The sequence below is a fragment of the Cynocephalus volans genome, chromosome 2, assembly GCF_027409185.1.
Source record: "Cynocephalus volans isolate mCynVol1 chromosome 2, mCynVol1.pri, whole genome shotgun sequence".
Lineage (NCBI taxonomy): Eukaryota > Metazoa > Chordata > Mammalia > Dermoptera > Cynocephalidae > Cynocephalus > Cynocephalus volans.
The window spans coordinates 77,717,664-77,742,319 of record NC_084461.1 but is presented as its reverse complement, the minus strand read 5'-3'; the positions used below and the strand labels follow the sequence as shown (position 1 = coordinate 77,742,319).

General features: G+C 37.1%; 1 protein-coding gene across 1 annotated transcript in view; it reads right to left on the bottom strand.

Moving 5' to 3' along the window:
- ADGRV1 (adhesion G protein-coupled receptor V1) overlaps nucleotides 1-24,656 on the bottom strand; it is a 548,065-nt gene that overhangs the window by 488,820 nt on the left and 34,589 nt on the right. The window contains exons 19-22 of the mRNA XM_063086652.1: nucleotides 23,637-24,380; nucleotides 12,379-12,752; nucleotides 2,848-3,024; nucleotides 219-399 (exon numbers count right to left, since the gene is read on the bottom strand). Of these exons, the coding sequence (XP_062942722.1) occupies nucleotides 219-399; nucleotides 2,848-3,024; nucleotides 12,379-12,752; nucleotides 23,637-24,380 (1,476 nt within the window). The remainder of the gene's footprint in view (nucleotides 1-218; nucleotides 400-2,847; nucleotides 3,025-12,378; nucleotides 12,753-23,636; nucleotides 24,381-24,656) is intronic.

The following is a 24,656-nucleotide window of genomic DNA, read 5'->3' as shown; positions in this document are numbered from 1 at the left end:
CCAAAATATATTATTAAAGTTCAGAAATTGATCTTTATATTTTTTTTCATAAACAATGTCTCTCAAAATGGCAGCTTAGAAGTTAAAGAGCTTAGAAGTTAGAAGGTCTGAAGGAGTTCTACTTCAATCATTTGCAAAAAAAAGGCCTTAAGAAATTCTTAACAAAACCAAGTCTACCCAGAGAAGAGAGGATTATTCTTGCAAAAGGAGCGGGTTACCATATGGATGATCACTAGCTTTGATGGTGATGTCTGTGGTTTCCTTTTCAGGATCTATACTCGCACCACTGGTGGGAGTTGAACCTAGTTTCCCATCTCCAGGAGTTGCAGAAACCAATGTCACACGGAAATACTCATTAAGCTCAGGAATATCATCATCAAGAACGTGTATATTCAAGACCTATAAGTGTAAAAATCCAGAGGCACTAAGCAATGAGGCACGTAGAAATTACTTACCAGAAGAAAATTAAATAGCCACTTAAATTACATTTAATTGAAATTACTATTTAACATGAGTTATTTCACACAAACTTAAACATTTAAACATATATGCGTGTTTAATTTCTTAAACAATAATTGGTGCTGCTATGGTCTGAATGTTCATGTCCCCCCAAAATTCATCAAGCCTGACCCCTAAAATGATGCTATCATGCGGTGGGAACTTTGGGAGGTGATTAGGTCTTGAGGATGAAGCCCTCATGAATGGGATTAGTGCCTTCATAAAAGAGGTCTAGGGGAGCCTGTCCCCCCTTCTCCCACGTGAGTACACATTGAGAAGGCACCATATCTTATGAAGTACAGTGAACCCTTACCAGACACTGAATCTACAGGCCTTGATATTGGACTTCCTCACCTCCAGAACTGTTACCAATAAATTTCTGTTGTTTCTAAATTACTCCATCTAAGGTATTTTGTTATAGTATCCAAACAACCTAAAGCAAGTGCTGAGCAGTAACATTTTCTGTCTAAAAGTATCCTATTCATACTTAATATCATATCATATATGACACATTGATATATCAATGTAATATCATATTTCTTTATAATAAAGACCATGGTATTACCATCTTCAGGGTAGAGACTTCCCAATTAAGGCACTGCATGTGCTCTGACAGAACATGGTAAGGAAGTAAGAAAGGGAAACATACAGGTATCTAGTACCTTCCTGAGGAAAGCCTGGCATACTCAGTAGCAGTATTTTAGAAAGTAGAATCACAATGGGCCTTAAAGTCTGGCATAAGCATTAGTTCATAAAGAGTTATAAAAGGAGGTAGCAACAACTGAGCCATGCTTAAAATTACATCAAAATTTAAAGTGAAAAAATCATTCCTCCCGGTTGAAAAAACATGTTTTGACATATACAGGGTGCCGGGGTTAGATACGTTCCCAGTCCCTACGAAGCTCACAGTCTATTGTAGGAAAGAGATCTGTAGAAAAACATTTAAAATGCAATATAAAAATGTTACAAAAGAGTTGTGAAGAAAATAAAGTCATGAAAAAAGAAGTTAACACTACCTGGTAAAGGTTTTATGCCAGACATGTTTGAAACAAGTTCTAATGCAGTAGTTACAGTTGTAAATAACAATGGGGAAGCATGCTTCAAGCAAAAGACACAACTGGGACATTTACAACTGTCTTCCTAAGCAAACCGATTAACTCTTACTTCTTCCAAAAGAGAATATACATGAATCTACTCTATAAAATAATAATTTCCGTTAAATTTTTATTTTTATTTCATAATTGGTAAATTTTCCATGAGAAAATTTGGGTATGAAGTTTGTTTTGCCAAGTAGGAGCATTAAAAAATTACCATATACTCTTATTATCTGATAAAAGAAAGAATACATTAAATCCAAGAAAGAGGTGAAAAAGACAAAGCATCAGAATAAAGTGCAGTCCTATAAATGGAATAATTTTAGTGTTATGAAAACTTACTAGTCATCCTAATTTTCCTCATTTTACCAAAGTATAGTAAAACATTTATCGTGGACCTGTCTGCAGACTACTGCTTGAGGTAAGCTAATTTGTTTCCTTCTTCTCCCAAATTATAGAGATTTGATCACTCTTCCTTAGATTTAATTCTTTAAATCTTAAGAATATTTTAAAACATCCCTCAATTTTATCCTTCTTCATCCAACTAAGTCCTAAGTAACTCAAAACTTCTTCAAGGATTATTTATTATCTAAAAGCCTTAAATTAATTTACTATATATCCCTGGTGATCTACAAGCTATTTATATTTTCATGTAAAAAATTATACTGATATGAATATTACAACATGACCAATAAAAAGAGCATTAAAAATTCTGATATAGGAGGAAGCCTCATCCCAATTTTGCTTACAGGAATTGTCACTTATTTATGGAGCATTTATTCAGAAATGAGACTAAGGTTCATGAAAGGTTTTTAATGACACTGGAGGTCACTTGTACTTTTGGAACACAGAAAAACTTACCTAATTTCTCCCAATTTAATACAAATAAGATTATAGTTACAAGAATTTCTCATTGGCTGATTGGAAAGAGTACCGTTAAGAATTCTGTAGTTTTCCCATTGTATCAGTAATAACAAAAACCCCATAATGATATACCTTCAAGCTATACCATTTTTATTATATTGTGATTAAAGAACAAATAAAATGATAACAGATATTATTCAAAATATTATGCAAAATTAATTTTCCTTTTGCATAAAGAAATACAAAAATACTTTATACAATTATATGTACGTAATCTCCTAAATATTTCAAGTTGCTTAAATAGCAAGAAGCTGCCAAGAAGTTACAGAACAAACACATCAGGAAAAGCTTTCCAGGAGGCTTTCAAAGAAACAAAGAAGGAAGGGTTCACCTCTGATCTCTGCCAAGGAAGGAATGTGATAGTTCCACTGGCATTAGCAAAATCATCAACAAGGTAATTAATGCCATCAGATTCGATCTGTGAGATGGTGTAAAAAACATGCACATAATCCAGAGCTCCCCTGGTTCTCTCCACCACACACGAAATGATGGATCCCTCCTCTGCAATCTAAAATTGAATATAAATTATTTATAAGTACATACCAACTCAAGTCAGTGATAACATTACAGTGCTTTCATGAAATCCTTGTACTATGAAATCCTTTTACCAAATTCTATATCTTTCTACCTCTCAAAAAGAGATTAAGGGGGCCTCCGCATTCCCCCAGATACATTTTTGACTGCTAAGAAGTTACAGTCATTCATTTTCTCCCATTCTTTTATAGGGATAAATAAAGCAGAAAGAATTATAATTTCTTATCTGTACATGTAATTCATTCATTGATACCTCCTATGTGCCAGCCACAGTGCTACAGTTACAAAAGATTTTTTTTAAATGCACAGTCTTTTTTTTGCATAAGTTTAAGACTAACGAAGAAGACAAACTAATGATTTCATGATGAGTTCAGCACAGACTGACTAAATGGGAACAGTGGGGAGGGAAAAAGGGTGGAACATGACATCAGGGAGGACTTTCTAGGCATGAACATAAGAAGCAATGCAGTATATTTGGTGGACTCACTTTGGGGGTGGTACAAAATACCAAGCGGAGAGACCCTTGAGAAATACCTGGCGTGGGGACAACATTCAGGTCAAAGAGGGCCTTTTCATCATACTTGATAGCTTTTTGGTATTTCTGTCACATATACATATACATATGTACACATGTATATGTGTGTCTGTGTATTTTTCTCAAGTGAGAAATATTTTGATCTAAGCACTTTAAGATAATGCTTAGAAACTATATGGAGCAAGAAGTTGGAATATTTTCCAGGAAAAAGTCTTCTTACTCTAAAATTCTCAATTCCTCAATTCAATTTTGTATTAGCAAATATATAATCCCAACAAAAATAAAGAATAAAACTGGATAGAGATAAAAATACAAATCTTAATATACAGAATGTCATTCTGTATTTTTTCATATGAATCATAAACATTTCCGATAGGCATTAATAGGGCCATTTTGGTGCTGACATTAGGGCTGGGGAGAACAGATTTGGGATTTGTCTACAAACTGGCAGTAGTCAAAACAGTTATCAAAGAGCATGGGATCACTAGGAGGTGTTTCAGCAAATCTTCTGAGTTTCAGAGCAGCAGACCCCTAGTACTTTTATGGTAAACAGGACCAAGCAGACCTGGGACAATATTCTAACTCCTTTATCTGCCTGCTGGTCCACTGGGAGCAGAAGCTCAAAACAACCAAGCAGTAGTTCAGTGGAGTCCTAAGTGTGTCTCCTGATGGGTTGTTCTGCCCCCAGCACCACTGGCAGAACCAGAACTTCTAATCCAGTGGAGCCTAAAGCACAGAGGAAGGAAACAAATTTGGGCAGTGGGTCACTAAGAGTCATGCAGCTAGGGGGTCACTGTCACTTCTATCTCTTGCTTCCTGAACCTGCATGTTTCAGTTGTTGGGTACACAGAATCAGATATCAGCCACTGAATGCACATACTGCATCCTGAAAGACAACACTCCAACCCCACTTCAACCTTACAAGAAGCTGTCCCTGAGCTAGCACCTTGACTGAGTCTTTAACAAGCGATTCAATTGTTGTATTAGGACAGCTGCTTCAGGTAATGTGGTATATGGTAAGGACAATGAATCCTATGACTGTGTGCCCACTATCACACCTCTTTCACTAAAATGAGTCCCTTCAAGGCCATGGACGCAGGTTTCCATGTGGTTAAGGCAGGCATTCTTTAAGCCTTTGGAAGATGGTGCTGGCAGAGGTATTAAGAAAGTCAGTCTATTAGCTAAAGTAAGTATCAATTCCAGTTAAGCATGATTTTTTGCCCCCATCTGGAATGAAAAGGTCTGGTTGGGATCAATCTACCACTAAATGGTTCACTGGAAAGTGTTTAGCTTTGGTCTCTGCTGCTTGATCTTTGGACATTCAGCAGCAGCAGTTGCTAAATCAGTCTTGGTAAGAGGGAACTCACGCTGTCAGACCCATGCATAACTTTCCTCCCTGCCATCATGCTGCTAATGGCACTGTGGTAGCAGAAGTGAGTCTGGCCAATGTGCAAGGGTGCCTCATCCTGACTTCTGGTTGTTAAGAGCCTCTTGCAAAATTCCCCTTCAAACTTTGTGCTGACTCTCAATGATCTATTCACATGCCTATTCCCCAAAAGTCCTTGTCTCTCAGCTTGATTCCTTCGAAACCCTGACCAACCAGCTTCACCATTATCACTACTCAGGGTGCACGTACCTTCATACTTCAGGGCATTTCTCCCTCTACATAAGATGAATGGCTGAGTGAGCTGTTTAATGCTGTGCCCTCTGTCCTTCAGAGACATCCCTGAACAGGGCAGTTGAGAGGCAGCTACCCACTTTCAGCAAGTACCAACATACCAAGCCAAGCCATCTGTGAAGCAGGCTAAAGATTTTCCTCCTATATCACTTAGTCACAGATTTTGAGTAAAGATCAAAGAGTTTACTTTTAAATGTGTCCAGTTTGAAATGTCTATTAAATATCTAAGAGATGTGTCAGGTTGGCAGTAAGAGAAATGAGTCTGGAATTTCAGAGGGGCCAGGATGGACATCATAAATTTGGAAGTCATCAATATATTCTTGTAAATGGTATATAAGGCCATACACAAACAGTATGTAAATATATAATTACACAAATGGTATTAAAGACTAGTTGAAACAAGTGATGTAAATACAGATGAAGAGAAGAGGATCAAGTACATTCAATTCTGCTATAATGCTTGTTCTGAAATTATGGAACTGTTCCAATGAGATTGATATATGGGAGAACAATTTAAATACAACCTGAATTTTGCATTTGCTTATAAGTGTGATTTCATCCACAAGAAACACGGTGAACAGAAAAAAATGTACCCACCTGAAACAAGCCACATAGAAATATATACACTCTCAAACATCTGCCACCTACCTCAGCTCAACACACGTTACTAACCACACTTACCTGCATCTAGCACTACAACTTTGCCTTTGATTTTAGACAAACCTTCTTCCATGATTCACAATAACACACAAGCTGCAACCCTTTTGATGCCCACTTAAGTTTACTACATGTAAACTTCAGGACTTTTTCAAGGTAATATGCCATAATTATCATAGTATATAATTATTAGGCATCTAACTGTACAACGTTTTTTATTAGATCCCTATCTTTAAGTGTCACCGACCAAGTTTTTGAGCAGTGTTCACCTAATCCTTAAAATGCTCTCTCTCCCATAAATTCTGTTTTTCTTTATGCAATTTGGCATTGCATGATTTTTAGGAACCCATCCATCATGTTACGGCAGAACTGACTGTTATGAAGTTGGGGTCCTCCAACATTAAGAGGGTGAACACTAGAAAGGAAGCAGCAGAGACCCAGGAATGTGCATCAGCATTTTTATGCTAGCAAAATGGTACATGAGCACGTGTGGTGGAAAGAGTATGGCTTTAAGGTCAAACGGTCCTGAGCTTCCTCTACCACTAATCGAGCATTCTCAGCTTCTTCTTAATATGAGGATCATAATGTCTCATGGATTTGGGTGGAGATTAAACAAGTGCCTTTCATGATACCTAGTAATACATTAAGTGCTAAAAAATTTGTTATTCCTTCCCCTCAAAATATAGGCATATACATAATAAAAAATGCTATGTAAAACTACTCTACCACTTTATAAATAAATATACATGTATATATATTGAAAAAGCAAACTGATTCCTATGTATTTCAATTCCTAACACAATGAGAATTTGCTCCATTCTCCCACCCCAAATTTTAATCATAATGAATATAAGTTAAATTAATAGGTCATTAATCACAATATATAAATAGCCAACCCCTCCCTGTTCAGCAAGAGGCATATATTAAATAAATCCAAAGATACACCCAGGAATGTGTGATGGCAATTTTATAGACTTAAATTTTACCAAGTTAGTGAATATTACCATACAGCTTCCAGGACTGAGAGGAGCTTTGTGCTTGCAGGAGGCACATGGAGAATAGGTATCTAATTACACTTTCATTTAGCAAAACCTTCATCAAAATCAACAGCTTCCTGAATGTTTCAGTTTTAAAAAGCAAAAAACAAAAAAACAAAAAACCACATTATCCATAGCCAATAAAAGTGTGTGAACATATACACTATATCCAAATTTTATTGAAATTTTAGTGAATTAATACTTTATTTGATATAGTAAACTTTAGATAAAGTCGCAGTTACAGAAGAGTCTTCAAATGTCAGTGTCCACTATGCTTGGTAAAAATCCACCTATAGTACTTACGAATTTACAGAGAAAAGACATGATGCCTGAGATTTGCTTAAAAAATACTTCAGCCAAAAAATATAAAACAAGATTGGCAAACAGCTGATAATTATTGAAGCCAGGTGGTAAGTGCATTGGAATCCATTATTTTATCTTCTCTATTTTTGTGCACATATGAAGATTTTCATTTAAGGAGATTTTTTTAATCCTGCTTTTTGTTTCCCCCCTCCCCCAGCCATGGATTCTGAAATCAGGAATGAGGTCCTGAATCAGGAGTGATGTCCAGTAATATACATTAGGTATTTCTGACCAAGGTTATCCATGAATAATGCTTTGAAAAATACTGGACTACAAGATGTAATTGTTAATACAGAAGATAATTAAGACATAGAGAATAAATATCTAAAAGCTTTTTTTCTAATATTAAAATATTTATCTAATTTGCTTTAGAATCATGATACAAACATTTAGTCCAGTATATGAAGGGACATAACCTCCATAATAATCATCAAAACCATCCTCACTCAGTTTTTCACTAGAAACAAGGATACTCACTACTGTTTCCGATTTTAAATCAGGAATTTGCCAAATCTTCAGATCAGAAGAGTAGTAATAAAGGTAAACAGTAAGAAGAGTTTTTGTAATCTATTTTTCCAGAAAAACTAATGCAGTTCTGAGCCATGAATTGGCTTTCTCTATTGAAATAGAAGATTAAAGCTAAACAGTTACAAATCCAATTAATTTTTTATTTACTTTCATGCATGGGTGATGATCCGTGATATCAGATTATATCAATATCACTTATATCTAAAGGAATCTATTCACATAACATATGGCAGGCACTTAAAAACAAACACAGTCCAAATTGAGATAATATATTCTTATTTTCACAAAGATCTTCCCAAACTGTCTCTAAACTGATACTTAAGTCATGAGCTTATAAATATGAAACATAACCCAAGAATTGGTTATAAAAAATAAAAGAATGAAAATAGCAAGTTCTATGAATCACTATGAAAAACCATCTCATTAATTTATAATTACGTGGTATACAATTTTGTAGGACATACAAAAATAGTACTAAAATAAGATAGAAAATAACATAGAAAGTACACATAATAACAAAATAAAGGAAGGCAACTTGAGAATATGGTTACTAGGCAGTAGATCTAACAAAATCAGTCATCTGTTCAATACAGATCCCACTTAGAATCCAAAGCACTATTTGGCATGCCTCATCAGGGACATAAACTGCACACAGGTATAGTGATTCTTTCAATTATAATTTGTTAAGCACCTTCTATTTACCAAGACATGGTATATCTGGTTAGGAGGAAACAAATCATAAAACAATTACCATCTCTTTCAATATGCTAAGTAGCAGACTATGTCATGTTCTACATAATTACTTAATTAATGTTAATATTACTTTAGCATAGATGAATCTATGAAAAATGTAAAAGCACAACATAACTCAGAGAGAAGTATTTAAAGGATCTCTATTGCCTTCAGAAATCTTGAAGGTATAAGAAAAAAAGTTTAATGTCACTGCAACAACATAATGGAGAATAATCTACAGAAGCAACAGTGGTTTTTATTTCTGAAAATGAAGCAAGCAACCATAAAATTTAAACTCTGAAGATAATTCTAGGCATAGAGTAAGCCAGCAGTTCTCAAATGTTTTAGTTTCAGGACCTCTGAACAGTCATAAAAATTACTGAGAACCCCAAAGAGTTGGTTGTTTATGTCAGTGATGTCTGTTGATATTTGCCATACCACAAATGAAAAACGAATAATTTTAAATATTGATCAACAATTCATTTAAAAATAGCAATAATAAGCCCATTACATGCTAACAGTAGCAACATATTTTTATGGGAAGTAACCATATTTCCCAAAATTAAAAAATTTAGTGATATGGGGCACTGTTTTATATTTTTACAAGTCTCTAGAATGTCTGGCTTAATAGCAAACAACTGAATTCTCATATCTCCTTTTGCAATCAATTTGTCTAGTCCTATCTGTTATTTTGTTTGAAGCATATAAACAAAAGCCAGCTTCACAAAGACATGTAACTGTAAAAGAAAAAGAATTTGAATAGTCTTCTTAGATAATTGTGGGTATTCTTCCTCGACAAAATTTGACAAGTGGCAGTTTCTTAGAGTTTAGTTGCAATATGGAAGCATACCCTATTACATTAAAATCCATTGGTTTACCTTGAAACTTGAATCAATCTTTTACCAATGCATGATTTTGTAACAATATGCATTGGTTATTTGCAAAAACACTGGTTTACTAAGTTATACATATCTTCCAAATGTTGATACATTTCATTGTACAAAATAATCACACTGGTTACTATCACTATCAATCTTGTCTGAAAGTCTTTAAGTATTGGGAAACAGTCAAGCTCATTTTGGCAAATAAAACTATTCCAAAATTCAAATTTTCATTTGAAAGACTGAATTTTTACCATCAGCAAGAACTAATCATTGTTTTCCCTGCAATCACACTGGTTCACTCCATTAATTTTCATAAAACTGTCTGCAAAATACCCAAGTCCAAATAACCAAGACTTGTCAGTCATTTTTTTTCAATTAAAAATGTTGTTCCAAGAGCAGATCAGCTAGTTCAACTCACAACTCAAAATCTGCACAGGCACTTTTCTCCAAGACAACTGTCATGTTTTGGTAATGCAGCAGAAGTATTTTATTTGTGCTTCTCATTTTGTGATATGGAATATTAAAAAGACAGGTATTCAAGGGTTGAGATTTTATAAAATGGCTAGCTTTCACTACTTCATCAAAGGCATTCTTAAGTGAAATTAGCATTTTTTAATCTATGGGTATATGGTGGTGAATGATAACTGGTTCAGTTTGGTGCTACTACCTTGATTCATGCAAAAGTGCTAGCAACTAGTAGTTCTGGCCACCATTGTTTTTGCAGAGCAAATGTCAATAAAATGAAGACGACAAACAACATTTTATTATTTTTATAAAATTAGGTTTGACCTTGTAGACCCCTGAAAAGATCTCAGGAAACCCCAGGGATCCTTGAGCCACACTTTGAGAATGACTTCAGTAGGCAATCAATAAATATTGTTGTTGATGATAAAAATCTTTGAAAATTCCTGTCTTCAAATAACACCAAGATGAAAATAGAAGTTCTATGCTTCTATTCTTAACATTTTCAGGAATGAAAATTCTGTAATCTTCCCATCAATCAAATTTCAATGTTTAATTTTTTAGACTCAACAAATTTTCCTATATTAACCACCTATACATTTCCCTTTCCAATACAGATACATTCTATTTCTCTCCCACATAGGCTTAGAAAATAACCCATCATGTTTTCTTTTTCTTTCTAGCAGTTCTACTAGTTTAGGTGCTGTGGTCTATGTAGGGAAGTTCTCTCTTCTGTTACCAAAGGCTTGACTGGCCCTGTTCAAGTTCAGAGATTTCCAGGAAAAGAAAAAGTTGCATAACTAGGTGGAGCTTAACCAACACCAACCAAAATTTACCAATGGGACTTGTGAGACAAGCCAGCATTATGCAGTTTAACTGAATCTACATTTGCCTAATATCTGAACTTCTATGTATCTTCTCATGTCTTGGTATTAAAATACATTCATAAGTTCCAACAAAGGTTTATTGAGCACCTATTATGTTCCACTCTCAGTGCAGGGGATACAATAATAAACAATAAGACTTTATTACACTCAGTGCTCTTTCATTTTTGTGGTGGAGGGAAATAGCCAGTAAATAAGTAGACATAAATAGCAAAGGGAATTTGAGTGTGATCAAGGCTACAAAAAAAAATTAAAACTAGGTGAATGAATGGAGAGTGATAAGCTGGGAGAAGAGGCTCAATTGCTTTAAACAAGCAAGTCTTCACTGAGCAGGTGTCTTTGGAGCTAAACTTGAATGACTCAATATAAAGATCTGGAATAAAAGTGTTCCAAATACAGAGGCTAGCCATGAGATTGGAACTGAAACAATGCAAGGCAGACTGAAACATACTGACTAAAGGGGAGAACAACACAAGAGAAGGTCAGAGTCATGGGCAAGGGCCAGATCTTGAAGGGAACTGAAGGGAATCTGACTTCAGATGGCACCACAATGGTTCCCACAACTTGATGGAAGCCATCTGATGGCTGGCTATCTATTTAAAAGTATTATCATTATAGGTGAACACATTTCACGTCATAGATTTGTATGATGTTTGTCCTCCCTAGTCTAGATTATTCTATTTCTCATGTAAAAAGGACCATCATTTGAAGATTTCTTGTGATTGTCACCAAAGCAAGGAGCTAAAGAAGCAATGGACACTCTCGAGAGCCAGGCATCCCAATTTAAGCTACAACGACATCTATGACCTCAGTATTTTTTCAAGCTCTACCCATCCTTGTTTTTCTTAATCACATCAATCTACACATACTCACAACACCCTTCTAAACCTATCAGAATCAACTTGCAAAGGGAAAGATTCTCCTGTTCCTTGGCATCCTTGCATGGACACTGAGCTGGTGCTGTCACATACAACACCTGTGAAGTAGTTTTATGAGATCTCACATTACTGAACAGGAAACCAAGATGATTAAGAGTCTTTGAAAAGTTGGCAGGAACTGATAAGGACAGTAAAACAGCCAAATGAATTAAGTTGGCCAAGAAGGCTGATAAGAAAGGCAGTTACACCCAACAAGGAAGAATGTTGTAACTATTTAAGAATGTTCCACATGTGAAAAAAAAAAAAATTATTAATTTTCAATGACAATTATTCAAGCTTTCAATATATATTATTTCATTTACTTATATGGCATACAAAACAGTAGCCAAAAATAATTTACATGTAGAGGATAATTATGCATTCCTTAAAGTACATTAACTTTAAAGCTACTTACTAATGTTTTGTTTGCTCACTTGTTATTACTCCTATCAGTACATTAAGCTGATTCAAACTGTGAACTCATAAGAGCAAGGACCTAGTAATTTATATTTGCAAGCATCAGCTCTAGTATACTCCTGGACTTACAGTAAATGCTTGACCAATCTAACCAAATGAAAGAAAGCCCAGTTGCAAACAAATCAATCTACAATGAGCTTATTAACTCCAAAATTCTCCAGGCTCACTACTTACCTCTGGTATACAAGCTCCTGTGAAACCAAACAAGCCATTGGCATTATCACTTTTTTGTATTATTAATCGTGCTGTGGTATTTTCTGCAGAAATGCGAGCTCCTCCACATACAGAGACTAGTTTAAGAATGAACAGTTCTTCCCCTTCCTCTTCATTGTCATCTCTTGTGGAAACAATGAATGATTTGTTAGTTTCTCCCTGTCTAAACTCCAGATAGCCAGAAATGGGGTGTAAATCACTCTTTGCAGGCATAGCATGAAGTTCATAAATTTCTTCAAGGGTCAGTTTGCGCTCATAGGATCTCACATCTTGCATCAGACCTGTAAATCTGTCGTTGCCGTTCACCCCAGCCCCAATTCTCAGTATCCCAGGACCTGAAATTAGAGATGGGTTTAAATGCTACAATATCCACAAATTTCTTGCCTTAAATTACAAGTGTAATTCAAAGTAAAACAATTTTGTTGAAAGATATTTTTGGATAAGTAAAACTTTTACATAACTAGTATACAGTTAACCCTCCATATCTGTGGGGGATTGGTTTCAGGACCCAAGCAGACACCAAAATCCGCTGATGCTTAAGCCCCTTAGTTATCCCTCTGTGTCAGCAGATTATTGAAAATATAATATTTTCAATCTGCAGTTGGTTGTGGATCCATATGGATGTGGAACCCGCAGATACAGAGGACCAACTGTACAATCAAATAAAGTTTATCTTCCATTATAAGAAAAAATGAATCTGTAATCACTGGGATTTATGATATTTTGTAGTAAAGAAACTGGTAACTATCTTCAAATCAGATGATATCCTTAAAAGTAACTTCTATCAGTCTGTTGGATAACATTTCTGGAAAGAAAAATAACTAAATATGTGCATACATACACACACATATGTATGTGTGTACATATAGTTGGATAGGCATTTCTTCTATGACATTTTTTAATTTACTTGCATGTCTAAAAATAAAATGATTCAACTCAGTCACAAATTAAAACTTCAGTATTACTCTTTTTTGAGAACTTCAAGGCTTGATGTGTTAGAAACTCATCTTGAGTTAAAGAAAGTTATGAGAATTCAGCAAAAAAGTTTCTGTGGGCCAAATATATCTCTTTATCCGAACAACTAATGGAATGGATATAGAAAATAGAAGTACTTCTTCCCAGAAATGTCATATGCAAGTCTTAGAGACTTTTTAAAATAATAATAAGTAGCCCAACTATGTCACTGTATCTCATAACAACCCTTTTCAGGATTTCACCAGCTCTCATTCTTTGCTTGTTCCTTCTCTAATAACTCACTGAGATATTTATGTAAGACGAGAGCTTCGTGGTGTTTCTGGAAAATAGTACAAGTACCATTTCTTACCTATAGCCTCAATAAAGGCAGTTTTACAAGTCTCTACCCAAGGCTCTTTTAGGGTAGTTACAAGTGTCCTGCACATTATTACCATAAGTGTTCTCATCCTACTACAGCGGCTACTTTCCTGCCCAGCAAACTGGAACCACTCCTCCACTGGAGCTCCAGATTGGGTGGGAAATCCTATGATGTCTACGTTGAATTATCCGGCAACTGTAATGATATAAGTTCCCCTGATTCTCACAAAACCACATGTCCTGGGTCTTATCATCTAGGAAACTAACTAGAGTCAAAAATACACAAATGATCACATCTCCTTTGGTTTTGCTTCTATGATACACTGAAAGGAATACTTACCTAGGAGTTAAAGGCTTAGATTCAAATTTTGTATTCTCTGTTACTTGGCTGTGTGATGCTAGCTAATTTATTTACTGACTCTGACCTCAATTTTCTTATCTATAAAATATTTAACACACTGAATTATTGTAAAGTCCAAATTGGGCAATGTATGGAAAATGCCATATCAATGTAAAACACTATGCAAACTTGAGGCATTCTAAGCTCCTTGCTTCTATGACTAATTCTCTAGAACAAACATGATCATATTTCTCTAATTTTAGTGTTAACTACTTAAGTAGCAATGCTAAATCATTCAAAATAAAAGTTATAAAGACACCAATATGTCATAGTGGTTCCTTAAGAATAGAGGGAATGTGGTAACTCACTTTGCAGTTTAATACTATTCTATATTTCTCAGATTTCATGGAATACATTTGTATTACTTTGACAATAAAGGAGAAAATAGTAAAATATATATTGCTTGTATGTAAAACATTTTAACAGTACAAAATGTTCACAGTGCTTACCTCTGAATTGCAGTAGTATGAACAATTTTTATCTTTGTTTTATATGTGTACTTTAAATTTTTTCTATATTGACCATACAATTATTTCTCTAAAAATATACCTTTTTGAAAGCATAGATACCATTACAAACCTTCCAAAATGGTGAAAGTAAAGATAGAAAAAGCCAAATATTAATGAAGTGGAACTCTCATACACCAGAGGTGAGAATATAAATTGGTTCAACTATTTTGAAATAATGTTAGGCAGTATCTACTAAAACTGAATGTATTCACACACTCTGATTTGGCAATACCATCCCCAGGAATGCACCCAACAGAAATGCAGACAGCAGACATATGTTCATCAAAAAACCTGTATAAGAATATTCATAGAAGAACTATATGTAATAGCCAAAAATTGGAAACAATCCAAACAGAAATTTAAAGTAGCATGAATAAATTGTGCAACAGTTATACAATGGAATTCCATATAGTAACGTGTGTGAAATATCTGCAACAGGCAAAAATATAGATAAGCCTCATAAACAGTACTGAGCAAAAGAATCCAGACACTCAATAGTACATTCTACTCAATTCTATTTACATCAATTTAAAAATGGGAAAAGCTGATTGTAAGCTCATGAAAATACCAATAGCAGGTGGACAGAGTGGTGAGTTAGCTACTGGAAAAGAGTCAAAGGGGGCTTCTGGAATGCTCTGTCTCTTGATCTGGAGGCTGGTCACAAGGGTGCTGATACTGATTAATTTTAAGTTTAAGCAATTCATCTATCTGTACAGTTAACAATATGTACACTTTATATATTTTAGAATATAACATATACTATGTTCAATTAGTAACTTTTAAACATATATACACTTAAAAAATTTTCTTTACAAGTTACAAAACACAAAAATAATGTAAGTTCTTTGCAGTCAGCCAAACAGAGAAAAGAAACACCAGCTTTCGCTTCCCCAGTCTTTTCCATTCTCATTCTACAACCATTACCACCACCAAAGGAGTCAAGGTTAACAGATACATGTATGTATTCACACAGTTAGAAGGTGAATAACTTAACTCCACAGAGTGCTGTAAGCACATTCCTTAGGGTTGAAACTGGTAGATATGTGCATGTTGTTCCTTTTGCCCATCTCTTTTTCTGCTGGAAAAAAAAAATACAACCAAATATCTAATGCAGGAGGTTCAGAAGGAAAATACTCTATTAAGCTATAGCCATATAAGTTCTGCTCTAGCTTCTTCCTAAACATAAAACAGAATCAAATCACAGGATGGAGAGACTGGGAGGGAACCGGTGAGTATAATGGAGATAACCATGATTAAGGAAACAGCACATGATCCAGCTTAAAGACAACGAAGATTATCTCTTCAAAGCACTCCACAGAGTTCACCAATTTACCTCCTGATACTATAAAATCCACGATCATTTTTTTAAATGTGATTTTTCTCTCCTGAGTCCTTTTCAACTTTACATCCAGCACCCTCCACCTCCAGCAATAATGAACCAGGTACAATACACAGTTCCACATTTCTGTACCTTTGTTCATGCCTTTGCCTGAAATATCGTTCCCCATCCTTACTACTACTTGCAAGACAGGTAACTGTTCCTCCTTCATAGTTTCTTCTCTTTCTTCCTACAATGTATTATAGTGATCTGTTTGCACATTTCTCTCCTAGAGCCTATTCCAGGTTCCTCACCAGCAAAAAACTATGCCTGATTCATTTCTGCAACACTCAGCACAGAATTCATCATGGTCTTGGTAGTCACTTAACAAGCCAGGAACAGAAAGAGAAATACTGCATGTCCTCACTCATAAGTGGGAGCTAAAAAATAAACAAGTAAATAAAAAAAGGAAGAAAGATACACAATCACAATAATACACTGGACTTTCAAAAGGAGAGAATAGAACTGAGGTTACCAGAGGTGAGAAGGGGGGGGTGGGGAAGGGAGACTTAGCGAGAAATTGGTAAAGGGTCACAAAGAATGATTAAATTGTGTAATGATGACTATACTAATTATCCTGATTTGATCATCACATATTGCACAGAAGTATTGATATTCAACTCTGTATCTCACAAATACATATAATCAATTATGTTTCAAGAAAAAAGAAATAACCTGAGTTTCAAGATGGCGGCGGCTGCGGCGGCTGGCGCGGAGTAGCTGAGGTGGAAAAGGTGGCCACTGGGCCTCAGGCAGCCGGGAAACTTGTGGACCTTCCTCTGGCCATCTCTTAAGGGAGGACTGCTGCTGCTGGCCGGTCGTGGGGGCTCAACGCCACTTTGCCCCCGGCAGGAGAGGCTGCCTCATTTACAGGCAACAGCTTTGAAGTGTGGAGCAGGAAAAGAACTGATTCTTAGCTGCAAAAGTGAGTCTTGAAACAGGGAACACGGCGCCAGGGCTCCTGTGGATGCAGCCAGGATCCCGGAGGCTGGGGCCGCACTGAAGGCGGCCAGCTGCCCTATTCAGGATTCGAGGTTTCAGGCCGGCATTAAAGAAGATTCCTGGGAGCGCCCGAGCGGCGCCGCGACTGAACAGCCCGAGGCGGCAGCGCCGAGAACACGGAAGGCAACAAACCAGAGACAGAGCGAGCGCCCGACCTGGCACAGCACTGTGAGTGATCCCTGGCACAGCTCTGTTCGGGGGGTGGATGCCCACGCGGCTCCCGCCTGCACCACCAGGCCACTCACTGCCACGGTGCTGCCTCCATTTTCCCAGGTGCGGGCAGCTCCGCCCTGCTCGGCCATCACTGAGCCCATTTGCTTGGCCTGGCGCGGGGCTTTCCGGACCCTGCGGGCCGACCTCCTCTCCCACTCCCGCCGCGGTTCTCTGGCAGGGCTGGGGGTGTGGGGCATCCCGACCAGTTTTGGGAGGGCTAGGAAGTACGGGCGGGCCGACTGTCACTCCACCACACCCTGGACTCCGGCCCCGGTAAACTTCCTGTTACTGGGAGGCAGATACCATCTCTGCGACCACCAGTTTGGAAAAAAGCCTAACGAATTTCTGGTTGGGAATAGTGTGGTAGGAGAGTTCCCAGGTCCGCTTGAACCTGCCGGAGAGCAGGCTGCAGGCGGGCACTAGACTCGGTTTATACCGGGGGGATACAAAGGTGAACAAGACCCGAGAAAGATCTACACAGTGCTACAAAGGCACCCAGAGAGACCGGTCGTCTGTGCCTAGCAGAAACCTGGTAGACTTCCTGGGCGAGGCGGTGCTGAGCAGGGTCTTGAAGGTCCAGCTGATAGACGAGGGGTGCAGAAGACACGCCCCAGCCCAGCACAGTGTGCACAGAGGGGGGAGACGTGCGGCCAGGGAGGCGGAGACTCGACAGAAACCACACACCCGGTGGGGTCGCCACTGCACGATCTAACAGCCTGGGCCAGAGCACACAGAACGGGGAGAAGTCCTGTACAGAAAGTGAAAGCTCAACAGAGATCACACACCCTGTGGTACGTGATCCACCAGCCCAGCAGAGTACAAGCTGACCAGAAAGGTGGATCCCCGGAGAAGCCCAAGACCCGAGGCAACCACACACACAAGACACTAGAGGCCAACTGAGCAGTCACGGCGGGAGCCATACCAAATTGGCAACCACAGCAACATCCTATTTAGTCATTAGTCTTAAACCGGTGGACTGTGAAACCCCCTGCAACAATGAATAAACACCAAAAAAAAGACACCAGAAATACAAAAAATCAAGAAAGTACATCACCAAAAGTTAATAAATCTCATACTCTAGATCCTATAGAACAAGAAGCCCTTGAAATAACTGACAAGGAATTTCGAGTGATAATTCTAAGGAAACTGAATGAGATACAAGAAAACTCAGCTAGACATCATGATGAAATGAGGAAAAGTATACAGGATCTGAAAGAGGAAATATACAAGGAAATCAATGTCCTGAAAAAAAATGTAGCAGAACTTGCTGAAATGAAGAAGTTATTCAGCGAAATAAAAAACACAACGGAGAGTTTAACCAGCAGGCTTGTCGAAGTTGAAGAGAGAACCTCTGAACTTGAAGATGGGCTGTTTGAAATAACACAAGCAGACAAAAAGAAAGAAAAAAGAATCAAGGACATGGAAGAAAATCTGAGAGAGATATCAGACAACCTCAAGCGCTCAAATATCCGAGTCATGGGTATTCCAGAAGGGGAGGAAAATGGAGATTCCATTGAAAAAATATTCAAAAAATAGTGGCAGAAAACGTCCCAGGTATAGGAAAAATCACAGATCTTCAGATCCAGGAAGCTCAACGATCTCCAAACGTATTCAACCCAAAAAGGCCTTCTCCAAGACATGTCATAGTCAAATTGGCAAAACTCAGAGACAAAGAGAGAATCTTAAAAGCTGCAAGAGAGAAGCGTCAAATCACCTATAAGGGAGCCCCAATCAGGTTAACATCAGACTTTTCATCACAAACCCTAAAAGCTAGAAAGGAATGGGATGATATTTTCAAAATACTAAAAGACAAAGATTGCCAGCCAAGAATACTCTACCCTGCAAGGCTATCCTTCCGAAATGAGGGGCAAATAGTATATTTCTCAGACAAACAAAAACTGCGGGAGTTCACTACCACAAGACCACCCCTACAAGAAATCCTCAAGGGAGTACTGGGTTTGGTTCCTGAAAAATAACTACCACTGCCATAAAAACCTAAGAAAAATCTAAACCCGCTAGTACAATAAAAATGGCATTCATGAAGAGAAAACAAGCTAACAAAAACACTATCTACAACCTAAGGAACCAACAAACAAAGAAACCAAACAGTAAATCAGAAAGCAAGGAACAAAAGACACCTAAGACAACCAAACAACCAATAAAATGCTAGGAATAAATCAACACCTTTCAATAACAACTCTTAATGTTAAAGGCTTAAATTCCCCAATTAAAAGACACAGACTGGCTGACTGGATCAAAAAGCAGGACCCAACTATATGCTGCCTACAAGAGACCCACCTCACCCATAAAGATTCACACAGACTAAGAGTGAAAGGATGGAAAAAGATTTACCATGCAAACAGAAAAGAAAAACGAGCTGGAGTGGCTATTCTTATATCTGACAAAATAGACTTTAAACTAAAAACCATAAAAAGAGACAATGAGGGACACTACTTAATGATAAAAGGACTGATCCATCAAGAAGACATAACAATCATAAATATGTACGCACCCAATGTTGGAGCAGCCAGATTTATAAAACAAACTCTATTAGACCTAAAGAAGGAAATAGACACTAATACCATAATAGCAGGGGACCTGAACACTCCACTGTCAATATTAGACAGATCATCTAGGCAAAGAATCAGCAGAGAAACACAAGATCTAAACAAGACTCTAGACCAATTGGAATTGGCAGATATCTACAGAACATTCCACCCAACAACCTCAGAATATTCATTCTTCTCAGCAGCACATGGATCATTCTCCAGGATAGATCACATATTAGGTCACAAATCAAGTCTCAATAAATTCAAAAAAATTGCAATTATCCCATGTATCTTCTCAGACCACAATGGATTAAAACTAGAAATTAATAACAAACGAAACTCTGGAAACTATACAAACACATGGAAATTAAACAGCATTCTACTTAATGACATATGGGTCCAAGAAGAAATCAAGCAGGAAATCAAAAAGTTTATTGAAACTAATGAAAACAATGATACATCATACCAAAACCTGTGGGATACTGCAAAAGCAGTATTGAGGGGAAAATTTATTGCATTAAATGCTCACCTCAGAAGAATGGAAAGATGGCAAGTGAACAACCTAACACTTCACCTTAAAGAACTAGAAAAACAAGAACAATCCAATCCTAAAGTTAGCAGACGGAAAGAAATCATTAAGATCAGAGCAGAACTGAATGAAATTGAAAACCAAAAAACAATTCAAAAGATCAACGAATCAAAAAGTTGGTTTTTTGAAAAGATAAATAAAATTGACAAACCATTAGCATGGCTAACAAAAAAAAGAAGAGAGAAGACTCAAATAACAAAAATTAGAAATGAAAAAGGCGATATTACAACTGATTCATCTGAAATACAAGGAATCATTCGAGACTACTATAAACAACTATACGCCAACAAATTTGAAAATCTGGAGGAAATGGATACATTTCTGGACACACACAAGCTCCCAAAACTGAACCGTGAAGACGTAGAAAATTTGAACAGACCAATAACAATAAAGGAGATTGAAGCTGTTATCAGAAGGCTCCCAACAAAGAAAAGCCCAGGACCAGATGGATTCACAGCAGAATTTTACCAAACATTCAAAGAGGAATTGACACCGATTCTTTACAAACTATTCCAAAAGATTGAAATGGACGCAAATCTCCCAAACTCATTCTATGAAGCAAACATCATCCTGATACCAAAACCAGGTAAAGATATAACCAAAAAAGAAAACTACAGGCCGATATCCTTGATGAATATAGATGCAAAAATCCTCACTAAAATACTAGCAAACAGAATACAGCAACACATACGAAAAATTATTCATCACGATCAAGTGGGATTCATCCCAGGGATGCAAGGTTGGTTCAACATACGCAAATCAATAAATGTGATACACCATATTAATAAACTCAAACACAAGGACCATATGATCATCTCTATAGATGCTGAAAAAGCATTTGATAAAGTTCAGCACTCATTCATGACAAAGACCCTCTATAAGTTAGGTATAGAGGGAAAGTATCTCAACATAATTAAAGCCATATATGCCAAACCCACTGCCAATATCATCCTGAATGGGGAAAAGCTGAAAGCTTTTCCTTTAAGAACAGGCACTAGACAAGGATGCCCACTCTCACCACTCCTATTCAACATAGTGTTGGAAGTACTAGCCAGAGCAATCAGAGAAGAGAAGGAAATAAAGGGCATCCAGATTGGAAAAGATGAAGTCAAACTGTCCCTGTTTGCAGATGACATGATCCTATATATCGAACAGCCTAAAACCTCTACAAAAAAACTCTTGGAATTGATAAATGATTTCAGCACAGTAGCAGGATACAAAATCAACACACAAAAATCAGTAGCATTTCTTTTCTCCAATAGTGAACATGCAGAAGGAGAAATCAAGAAAGCCTGCCCATTTACAATAGCCACCAAAAAAATAAAATACTTAGGAATTGAGTTAACCAAGGAGGTGAAAAATCTCTATAATGAGAACTACAAACCACTGCTGAGAGAAATTAGAGAGGATACAAGAAGATGGAAAGATATTCCATGCTCTTGGATTGGAAGAATCAACATAGTGAAAATGTCCATACTACCCAAAGTGATATACAAATTCAATGCAATCCCCATCAAAATTCCAAAGACATTTTTCTCAGAAATGGACAAAACTATTCAGACATTTATATGGAACAATAAAAGACCACGAATAGCCAAAGCAATGCTCAGCAAAAAAAATAAAGCTGGAGGCATAACACTACCTGACTTTAAGCTATACTACAAAGCTATAATAACCAAAACAGTATGGTACTGGCATAAAAACAGACACACTGACCAATGGAATAGAATAGAGAATCCAGAAATCAACCCACACACTTACTGCCATCTGATCTTTGACAAAGGCACCAAGCCTATTCACTGGGGAAGGGACTGCCTCTTCAGCAAGTGGTGCTGGGATAACTGGATATCGATATGCAGGAGAATGAAACTAGATCCATACCTCTCACCGTATACTAAAATCAACTCAAAATGGATTAAGGATTTAAATATACACCCTGAGACCATAAAACTTCTTAAAGAAAACATAGGGGAAACACTTCAGGAAATAGGACTGGGCACAGACTTCATGAATACGACCCCAAAAGCACGGGCAACCAAAGGAAAAATAAACAAATGGGATTATATCAAACTAAAAAGCTTCTGCACAGCAAAAGAAACAATTAAAAAAGTTAAAAGACAACCAACAGAGTGGGAGAAAATATTTGCAAAATCTACATCTGACAAAGGATTAATATCCAGAATATATAAGGAACTCAAACAACTTTACAAGAAGAAAACAAGCAACCCAATTAAAAAATGGGCAAAAGAGCTAAGTAGGCATTTCTCTAAGGAAGATATCCAAATGGCCAACAGACATATGAAAAAATGCTCAACATCACTCAGCATCCGGGAAATGCAAATCAAAACCACATTGAGATACCATCTAACCCCAGTTAGGATGGCTAAAATCCAAAAGACTATGAACGATAAATGCTGGCGAGGCTGCGGAGAAAAAGGAACTCTCATACATTGTTGGTGGGACTGCAAAATGGTGCAGCCTCTATGGAAAATGGTATGGAGGTTCCTTAAACAATTGCAAATAGATCTACCATACGACCCAGCCATCCCACTGTTGGGAATATACCCAGAGGAATGGAAATCATCAAGTCGAAGGTATACCTGTTCCCCAATGTTCATCGCAGCACTCTTTACAATAGCCAAGAGTTGGAACCAGCCCAAATGCCCATCATCAGATGAGTGGATACGGAAAATGTGGTACATCTACATAATGGAATACTACTCAGCTATAAAAACGAATGAAATACTGCCATTTGCAACAACATGGATGGACCTCGAGAGAATTATATTAAGTGAAACAAGTCAGGCACAGAAAGAGAAATACCACATGTTCTCACTTATTGGAGGGAGCTAAAAATTAATATATAAATTCACACACACACATACACACACAAACCGGGGGGGGGGGGAGAAGATATAACAACCACAATTATTTGAAGTTGATACAACAAACAAACAGAAAGGACATTGTTGGGGGGGAGGGGAGGAGGGAGAAGGGAGGGAGGTTTTGGTGATGGGGAGCATTAATCAGCTACAATGTATATCGACAAAATAAAATTTAAAAAAAATAAAATAAAATAAATAAATAAATAAATAAATAAATAAAAGAAAGAAAAAAGAAATAACAAATAAACCAATACAAAAGTAGAGTTTTAAATACCTGTTAGCTTTTATAAAGATTCAAAATTTTAATTCAGAATTTTAGAAACTTCAAATTTTGATGTCCTAGTTGTGAAGATGACACTCACCATCAGTAATGGCTTCTCCTTTTAGACTCTTGATTCCTCTGGGCACTGCATTTCCATCCAGGTAGAATTCAATTATACCATCATCCAGGATAATTAGGAGATGAAGCCAAACACTTTCTTCTAAATATTTCATGACTGTTGTCTTGGCAATGTACGTAGCATTGGAACCCAAAGTTTTGTAATGAAGGGAAAGTGTCACATGAGATTCATTTGTTTGAATTTTTACCCCATAGTAGATGCTCGCATTACCATCATCCTTTGCTATAACAAATCCATTTGTATTGGCATTAGGCATTACCCAAGCTGAAAATGTAAATTTGGCAATTGTGTTCTTCCTGGAGGGATGGTATTTTGGATTAACAGTCCCAAACGCACCCTCTCGTCCACTGAAGTACAAAGCATCTGTTCCACTATGGTGACGCCGCATGTGTGGCTGTAAATGCACAGTGCTGGGGAAAATTCCAACCAGTAAAAAATCTGTCATTGGTGGCAAACCAGCAGTGAACTCACTGGACAGTATTTCCCAGCCTACTCGTACGTCACCAAAGACACCCTGTTGCCTCAAAATGGTGAAACTGGTAATATAGGACACATCATCTTCTGAGAGGACATCTTCTGCCACTTCTCTCTCTAAACACTCTGGATCCAAGATGAAAACTCCAAAGGGATCATCATTGAATGGAATCATTACTGTCACCTGGAGATTGGTTTCTGCTAGTTGGCCTCCAGGACCTGGGAACCCACCTGTAATAAGAAAATTTACAGTATGTGAGAAACCAGAATTTGAAGCACTTTCTAGTATAAGGTGAAGAAAAAGAAATTTAACAAACCAACTTCTGATAAAACAATTTACTCATTATCAATGAACAGTAGTTTCACCATAAGGCTCTCACCACATTTTTAGGGGCATGTTATCAAATAACATTGGTTCAGCATAATTTTATTAATAATCAGTCAAGCCTGAAAAGAGGATATAAACTAGACAGGTTTAATTCCTGTGCCTAAAACCAAAAGTGATGA